The sequence below is a fragment of the Acomys russatus genome, chromosome 19 (assembly GCF_903995435.1).
Source record: "Acomys russatus chromosome 19, mAcoRus1.1, whole genome shotgun sequence".
Classification (NCBI taxonomy): Eukaryota; Metazoa; Chordata; class Mammalia; order Rodentia; family Muridae; genus Acomys; species Acomys russatus.
The window spans coordinates 34,390,931-34,400,079 of NC_067155.1; the positions used below are offsets into that span (position 1 = coordinate 34,390,931).

The 9,149-nt window shown below is 55.0% G+C and overlaps 1 protein-coding gene across 1 annotated transcript in view; it reads left to right on the top strand.

Annotated features, from left to right (window-relative positions):
* The window catches only part of Radil (Rap associating with DIL domain), a 58,899-nt gene extending 52,469 nt beyond the window's left edge, over nt 1-6,430 (top strand). The window contains exons 9-14 of the mRNA XM_051161116.1: nt 2,856-3,006; nt 3,919-4,109; nt 4,400-4,751; nt 5,532-5,671; nt 5,967-6,106; nt 6,257-6,430. Coding sequence (XP_051017073.1) covers nt 2,856-3,006; nt 3,919-4,109; nt 4,400-4,751; nt 5,532-5,671; nt 5,967-6,106; nt 6,257-6,362 — 1,080 coding nt within the window. The 3' untranslated portion in view covers nt 6,363-6,430. The remainder of the gene's footprint in view (nt 1-2,855; nt 3,007-3,918; nt 4,110-4,399; nt 4,752-5,531; nt 5,672-5,966; nt 6,107-6,256) is intronic.
* Nucleotides 6,431-9,149: the final 2,719 nt, after the last annotated feature.

Consider the following 9,149-nt stretch of genomic DNA (forward strand, 5'->3'; position numbering starts at 1 on the left):
GGGGATTCTAGGCAGGTGCTCTACCACTGAGCCATGCCCCAGCACCTCACTGGGGGATTCTAGGCATGTGCTCTACCACTGAGCCACAACAGTCTCTCACTGGGGGATTCTAGAGAACCGTTATTACTGAACCACACTTGCAGGCCCTTTAGGCAGGTGCTGTACTACTGAGCCATGTCTCCAGCCCTCAAAATGGATTTTGATACATATGTCAAAGGGGGTCGCGACCCACAGGTTGAGAACCACTGCCCTAGAACAGCCCTGTGGGAGTGTACCCTTGCATTGCTTCATCCTCACGTTCATGGTCATTATCACCACAGCAATAGGAAACTAGGGCTCTTGTCCTCCTCCCTCCACGCTTGGCTTTTGTCCTGGTGGCTAATGGAGACCCTGCAGTGGTCCTCTCCTGTGTGGAAACCAGTGCCCTGGTCCTGAGATGGTGAACATCCATGAGGGGTTGGGAGTGGAGCATCCAATGTAAAACCTGCCCTCTGTTGTCCAGGGTGTGTTCAAAGCTCACTGGGTAAAATGACTACATCACTCAGCCCAGGCAAAGGCCCAAGCAGGCCTGGGACAGCCAGCTGTCAAAAAGACTAGTCCCAGTAGGTGTGGTGGCTCAGGCCTGTAATCCCAGCACTCTGGAGGCAGGAGCAGGATTGTTGCATGTTTGAGGCTTGCTTTACATAGTGAGTTCCAATTAAGCCTGGGCTATATGTGGAGATCTTACCTTAAAAAAAAAAAAAAGTCAGGAAAGAAGAAAAATATGCTCCTTTTGCAGAATCTCATGCCTGTGTCTCGGCATCACTGACACTGATGGCAGTGGCCTCTGAGACTCTATGGTGTCACCCTACCGCACAACAGTTGGCTGAGTGGGCAGCCCTATGCCTCTTCTGTGGAAAGCAAAGCTGAGCTCACACTGGGTGTGCAGTAGAGCTGTGGCTCCAGAGATGGCTCCTTGTGTCCTTTGTCCATCAGTAAGTGCTAAAAATGTCCCCTGTTAGGAACTGTGCTTTTATTTTATTTTATTTATTTATTTATATTTATTTTTGGTTTTTTGAGACAGAGTTTCTCTGTGTGGCCTTGGCTGTCCTGGACTCACTATGTAGTCCGGGCTGGCCTCAAACTCACAGTGATCCCTGCCTCTCCCTCCCAAATGCTGGGATTAAAGGCATGTGCCACCATGCCTGGCTCAATATTTTTAAAATTACATTATTTATTTATTGTATGTGAGTATGTGTGTAGGCACATGTGCATTTGGAGGCCAGAGGACAACTTGTAGGAGTTGGTTCTCTCTCTCACCACACCATGTGGGTCTTGGAGTTTCAACTCAGGTCATCAGGTGACAGGCACCTTACCCGCTGCCATCTTAACTGGCTCAGGACCCTATCTGAATAAACAAAACCAAGCAAGGATTCTTGTAAATTAAAACTACAGGAGCAGAAGCAGAAAAAGCCCAGTAGCAGGGAGGGAAGTGACAAAAATGTCACTTACACACCAGAGAGCAGAACACAGAGGAGGAGAGAGAAAGATGTGATCATGGCTCACAACCTGGGGTCACACCACGGGAATGGGAGGAAGCCATCAAAAAGAAGCAGCCCTTCCTCTGTGCATCTTGGGCTTGAGGGGTGTGTGTGGAGGAGTTGCCAGTAAGAGTGTGGCCTGGGAGTCAGTTTCTGTTCCACCTCCAACAGCCCTGTGGCCCTGGCTGTCCTGGGGCATAGACTCTGAGTGGCCCTAGCCCAGGCCTGTGGCTGTTGGCACGAAAATCAAGCCATGGAGGGTAGTTGGGCCAAGGTCCGAAAAGCAGGCGGCAGAGAAGGGATTTTACCGAGGACCTTGACATTGTGGACCGGACAACCTAGAGCCTCTGGAACAGAATAAAACAAGATAGGCCTGAGGAGGGAGACGTCTCAAAGCCACACGTCCAAGTCTGGCTCCAAACTCTTCAGCCCAGCACTCCTGGCCTGGGCTCCTGGGCAGGCTGGGCTGTCGGCACGAGGAGGAGCGTCCAGAACACAGTAGTGACCCCCTGGCCATTGCCATGAGGCCGCAGAGGGCCTCTGCCACCGCAGAACAAGGGTTGAGCCAGGAAAAGAGGCACCCAGCAGGAGAAGGAGAAAGGAGGTTGGCCAGGGAGCCAGGTGACCACCAAGGGCCTGGCTTGGCTTTTGCTAGGAGACTAGGATTTACACATTTCTGGTTTTGATGAGTTAATTGTTAGCCTAGGCTGGCTTCAGACTTATGTAGTCCATGCTGGCCTTGAACCCCGCATCCTCCTGCCCTCACCTCCTTACAGTGCTGGCATTACACTGGGCACCACCATGCCTGGCTGCCCCCTTTGCTTTGTCCTGAGAGCTTTCCCTACCCTGAGCTCAGTCACATCTCACAGTGCCTAGATATTGCTGTTTCTAATTTCCCATGGCATACTGCTTCCTCCCTCCCTCCCCTGCGCCTTTCTTTCTGTTAGTCCTTGGTTTGGTGAGTCAGGGGCTTACTTTGTAGCCCAGGTCAGCCTTGTCGCTGTGGATGAGGTGGCCTCATCGCTGTGTATAAGGTGGCCTTGTCGCTGTCGATGAGGTGGCTTCATTGCTGTGTATAAGGTGGCCTCGTCAGTGTAGATGAGGTGGCCTCGTCAGTGTGGATGAGATGGCCTCGTCGCTGTGGATGAGGTGGCCTCGTCGCTGTGTATAAGGTGGCTTCGTCACTGTGGACGAGGTGGCCTCGTCGCTGTGGACTAACTCCCATCTGCCCGCCTCTGGAGTGACAGATGGGGCTAGAACCCTACCTGAGGAGGAATTCTCTGGGTCTGTGCCTCATGTACCTGGAGGCCTTTGACTCGAGCTCCTTGTCCCCAGATGAACTGGGCCACCCTGCGGGCCACATTCCCTGCCCTGAACCCTGCCCAGCTGCACCGGTTGCTGACACAGTACCAGCTGGCCTCTGCCATGGGCCCCATGAGCGCCTGGGAGCCCGGAGCGCAAGACAGCCCAGAAGCCTTCCAGTCAGGTAGGTGAGCCTTCCCAGAGGCAGACCCTTGGCAAGGGGTGGCTGTGGGTGGGGGTGGGGTGGAGACCCCCAAGCTCCAGCTCAGAAAAGCAGCAGAGCAGCACACTGAGGTGGGAACACAGGAGCCCCTACCACCTGGCACCTCCACCCAGGATCCTACTGTACCCCCCTTTCAGTCAGTGTGCCCTCTGCTCTTAGGGCCGCGCACTGGGCTCAACTGGCACCCAGCTGATCAGGAAACAGACAGCAGGGTGAGGTCACAAAGCTTCTGGAGACACTCCTCAGCTCTGAGCACACGTACTGTTCACCACATGCACATGTGTGTGCCCTGGTGGAACAGCAACAGACATACATACGTACACACACACATGTGTACATTTCTATTTGTAAGTTATACACATCTTCTTTCATAAACACAATTTCATAGTGTGTACACAAAAAGTGCAGGCTGGTAGACAGTAGGCTGTGGGTATGCATGAGACTTCCTTCCCACTGTCTTCCCGTTACCTGGTCACCACTGGCTGGGCTGGGCAGAGGACACCTCTAAACAGTGCTCTTGGGTCTACCTGATCCCATTGGGTCCTTCCCACTTTACTAATTGGTATCACAACACCCCTCTCCCTGCTATGTACAAGCTCTGTGCTGGGAGCCCAGAGCTGGCATCACAGAAAGGCTCCTGCCTCCATCCCTGTCCATATTAACATCCCAATGTGCACATGTGTGTGCCCTAGTGACACACGGCCTGTGAGGGGTCTGCTTAGTCTAGACGGCCTAGTCGGGATTCAGAAGAGACTAGTCTGGGACTCACCCTGCCTGAGACCTTCTGTCTGATGTCATCCATTGGGGGCTGAGGACCTGAGATGGAGGGAGGAGGAGAGGCCAGGTCCCAGCGCCCCCCTCACTCCACTGCAGAGGACATTCTGGAGTCCTATGAGAACCCGCCACCCATCGTTCTGCCGAGCCAGGGCTTCCAGGTGGATCTGGAGGCCGACGGCCTGGAGGACAGCATCTACCAGCACCTGCTCTACATCCGCCACTTCCTGTGGGGGCTGCGTGGCCAAGCTAGTCCTGACAGCGGGCCTGCCCAGCCTGAGAGCATCGAGGTAGAGTGGGGCAGGGACGTTGGTGGGGAGGGGCTGAGTCACTTAGAGCAGCCTGTGGCTTGTAGCTATGATACTAGCTCAGGCTTCCATTGACTCTTGCTTGTCTGGAGTGGGCTGGGGATGCAACGGGTCTCCATTTGCTTGATGCAGGCTTGCAAATGTCTTTATGCCTGGCATGGCCAGCCTGGGCCAATATCCTCTAGGGTGGCTTGTCTGTGTCTCTGTTCCTCACAGGATGCCTGACCCATCCCCTTCTCTGAGCTTCAGCTTTTGTCCACCTCTCTTCCCAGGGCCTGTACCACACGATTCCTGAGGGGCATCTGGAAGGCCATGGCTGTCCCATGGCTAACAGGGACCCGGGCAGAGGAGCTATTGAACCTGTCCCTGCCCGTTCACTTCCTGTCACCGGAGCTCCCCGAGCACAGGGTCCCCCCGGAAGACAGCCTACCCGAGGGGATCGCAGGGGTTCCCAGTCTGGCTCTCTGCACACTGACTCCTCCTGCCTGCTTACCCCTCCCAGCACACCACTGGGCCTGGAGCCTGGAGGCCCCACCTGGCCAGAGCCCAGCAGCCTCTGTGGGAAAGCACTCCTTGAAGGGCAGAGGAATGGGCCAGGTGGTCCTCCTGGTGCACTTCTAGAAGGTGAGGCCTGGCCTGCTCATGATGGGGTAGCAGGGCCCTACTTTGTATCTTGATAGCCAGCCTCCTTGGGCTGTTCTGTCAGTCAATGCTGTGTCCAACACATGCTCCTTAGTGCCTGTTCAGGGACAGTATGGGCAGGTGGGTGCACATGTGCACTTATGTGTGAGCACGTGTAGATTCATATGTGTGTTTGTATGTGCATGTGTGTGCACAGTGGGGCCCACCTGGTCCCATGAGGACTCTTATCGTTGTATCCTTGACTCTCCTTCAAGTTTGAAGGCGCCCTGGCTTTGGGCGCTTGGTGGAGCAGGACAAGGAGGCAAGCCTCTCCTCAGGTTCTGGGTCTGGGCCTCAGAACCATTAGGTCAGGCTCTGTTGTGAGGTCTCTACTCAGACACAAGCTCTGTTGTGGAAAGGCACAGAGCCTCAGGGTGGGTCTGGGTTAGGCTGGGTCATGGGCAAGGTCTGGGCTCAATGGAGGCCACAGGGCGAAGGGTGGTCTTACAGTTGCATTCTGGTGGCGGGGAAGGAGGAGCCTAGGACAGTAGCAGGAGAGGGCACTGGGTCCCCGGCCTCTGGAAAAGAGCTGGCCTCAGAGGGGCTAATGTCCTGTTGAGTCTAGGCCTGTCCCTTCCCCTGGGCTTGTGGTCATGTGGGACATATGTGTCCTCCCAGAGGTCCCCTGTGACCTGACTCTGGGAATAAGTACTGGCCTCCAAGCCCACTGGCTCCTTAATCCCATCTCAACCCCCCCCCCCCCCCGCTTCTCTGCCCTCCCAGGAGACATGGTCAAGGCTGCTGCTGCTGAGCCTCCTGCTGAGGCCTCCAGCCCCAGCTCCAGCACGGAGGACTTCTACATGTTCATGGTGGAGCTGGAGCGAGGCCCCTCAGGCCTGGGGATGGGCCTGATTGATGGGATGGTGAGGCCCTGGCCCTCAGCCCTCTCCCCACATTCCTGCACACTCCTCTACAGTGTGACCTTGGGCAAAGCCAGTGAGAAACGCCTGGACTGTCTCATGGGCCTGCCTTTGGGAGCACTGATGGGGCCCAGTGCTGCCCTGTGGGACACAGAGGGACCATAATTGGTGACCTGGTTAGCTCCAGGCATGGGTCCCACAAGTTGACAGGGAGGGTTGTGGGGAGGGGTCCAGGGTCATAGCTGGGGAGAGCATGCGTCGGCACCAGCAGCAAACTCAGGCCCCTGCTTCCTCCCAGCACACACCTCTGGGCGTCCCAGGACTCTACATACAGACCCTGCTTCCTGGGAGCCCTGCGGCCGCGGACGGGCGCCTCTCACTGGGAGACCGAATCCTGGAGGTGAACGGCAGCAGCCTGATGGGTGTTAGCTACATGAGGTATGTGCCACACCTGGCCTGGGACACTGGACTAGCCACGGGCGGGGGGGTGACCTACAGGCCAGTCTTGCATCCTGGGGAGGGAAGAGGGCTGCTGCTGCTGGCTCTTCTGAGCCATCTTCACCTCTTCACCTCTTTCCTTGATCTCAGGGCAGTAGATCTCATCCGACACGGAGGCAAGAAGATGCGATTTCTAGTTGCCAAGTCTGATGTGGAGACAGCCAAGAAAATCCGCTTCCGCAAGCCTCCTTCCTAATAGACCAAAGGACCCTTATCCCAGCACCTGCTTCCTGTACCCTCACCAGGTGCAACCAGCACCTGCCCACTGCCGCCCCCCCAACCCCACACTCCCCAGTCCAACCAGTCCTGGATTTTTGGTTTGGTTTTGTTTTTGTTTTTTGTTTTGTTTTTTCGAGAAAGAGTTTGTCTGTGTAGGCTTGGCTGTCCTGGACTCGCTTTGTAGACCAGGCGGGCCTCAAACTCACAGAGATCCTCCAGCCTCTGCCTTCCAAGTGCTGGGATTAAAGGCGTGCACCACCACGCCGGGCGCCAATCCTGAGTTTTAAAGTTGACTGAGTGAGTCCCTCTATGGTGGCCTCACGTTGAGGACACCTGTTGATAGTGTACATCTTAGTGTATATTTATTTATATGACAGATGACACTAAGTTGTGACATTTCCTACAGAGCTTTTATGTTTAAAGACTTTAATGAAGAGTTTAGATTCAATAAACTATCTTTCGTATTCTTACAGTGGGATGTAGGATCTGCATTGCAGTACGGGGCATGTGGGCGACGCTGAGGGAAGCCAGTGGCTCCTGCAACCAACCTTTCTTCCCTAGCCAGTGCAGAAGAAGCCTCGAATGCACCTAATGTAGATTATAATGGACAGAGTTCCCTACTGCCCCTCTCCGCTGCTTCTGGTTCTGCAAATTAAACTTTGGATCCAGGGATCTTGATGCCCTAGACAGGCACTTGACTACTGGGGGATTCTAGGCAGGGGCTCTACAACTGAGCCACATCCCAGCCCCTCACTGGGGGATTCTAGGCAGGGGCTCTACCACTGAGCCACACCCCAGCCCCTCACTGTGGGATTCTAGGCAGGGGCTCTACCACTGAACCACACCCCAGCCCCTCACTGGGGGATTCTAGGCAGGGGCTCTACCACTTAGCCATGTTCCCAGCCCCTCACTGGGGGATTCTAGGCAGGTGCTCTACCACTGAGCCACACCGCAGTCCCTCACAGGGAGATTCTAGGCAGGGGCTCTACCACTGAGCCATGTCCCCAGCCCCTCACTGGGGGATTCTAGGCAGGGGTTCTACCACTGAACCACACTCCAGCCCCTCACTGGGAGATTCTAGGCAGGGGCTCTACAACTGAGCCACACCCCAGCCCCTCACTGGAGGATTCTAGGCAGGGGCTCTACCACTGAGCCATGTCCCCAGCCCCTCACTGGGGGATTCTAGGCAGGTGCTCTACCACTGAGCCACACCCCAGTCCCTCACAGGGAGATTCTAGGCAGGGGCTCTACCACTGAGCCATGTCCCCAGCCCCTCACTGGGGGATTCTAGGCAGGTGCTCTACCACTGAGCCACACCCCAGCCCCTCACTGGGGGATTCTAGGCAGGGGCTCTACCACTGAGCTACAGCCCTAAGCCCCTCTTTGTATTTTGTTTGCAACGGTCTCATTACGTTGCCTAGGTTGGCCTTGAACTTGCTCAAGCAGATTGAGTTTTCTTATGTCCTGCCTCAGCCTCCTGACAAGCTGGGCTATGGATGGGATTACTTGAAGGAGCCTCTACCTCAGGACTGCAGTATCTTTGCAGCCAGGAAACAAGAACCACAAGACAGTGTGGTCCCGTAATTTGGTCCTTTCTTTGAGACTGGGTCCAGGCTGGTGTGGACTTTACTATGGAGGACGTGGTCCAGCTCCCGACTCAGGGCAGTCTTGCTTCAGCCACCTGAGTTCCAGGCCTGCAGCCTGAATCCCATGCCTGTCTCCATCATTTCAAATCACTTTGCTTAGTGTCCTCCAAAGTAAGGAGTCTACAACCAGGTGCGGTGGCACACACCTGTAATCTCAGCACCCAGGAGACAGAGGCAGGTGGATCTCTGTGATTTTGAGGCCAAGCTATATACGAAGTGAGTCCAGGACAGCCAAGGCTACATACACAGAGAAACTCTGTCTCAAAAAAACAAAGCAAACACAGAGAGAGAGAGAGAGAGAGAGAGAGAGAGAGAGAGAGAGAGAGAGAGAGAGAGAGAGAGAGAGAGAGAGAGAGAGAGAGAGAGAGAGAGAGAGAGAGAAAAGGAGTCTACAGACCTGAAGAAGGCTAGGTGATTGAGCTGATGTCTCCCTGGGCCCAAGCCAGCCCTGAGCCCTGCCCCCTGCCCCCATGCCCTGCTCACATGACCTCCACTCTTCCCCACTTGCTGATCACCAAAGCAGCTGGTTGAACACTAACGCTAAGGTGGGGGTCCACATCCCTTTACACTGCTAGGAAGCAGCCAGGGGCTGCGTGTGCTGTGATAGTGGCTGGCACATGCCCACACTGGGGTGAACACACTTAGCCACGCTGTACATCAGCTGGCCCAGCAGTTACGCTCATGTCCTCAGTTGCACACTCTTCATCTTTTAAAAAGTTCAGGGTGTGTGTCTGTCTGTCTGTCTGTCTGTGTGTGTGTGTATATATATGTGTGTGTGTCTGTATGTATCTGTGTGTGTGTGTGTGTGCGCGCACGTGCAGGTGCACAGGTGCTGCAGCATGTGTTGATGGAAGAGGAAATCAGGTGTCAGCCCTCACCTTCCCCTTGTTACAGACAATCTCTCTTTTTTGTTGTCGGCTCCTGTGTGCCCCAAGCTCGGTGGCCTGAGAGCCTCCGCTGTTCTCTTTTCCATCTCACTGTAGGAGCAAGAGGGTTACAGGCGCATGTGCTGTAGTAGCTGGCTTTTTGTAGGTTCTAGGGATTTGAACTCAGGTCCACATACTTGTATGGCAAGGGCTTTACCCACTGAGCCCTCTCTCTACAGATCAAGGCCCTCA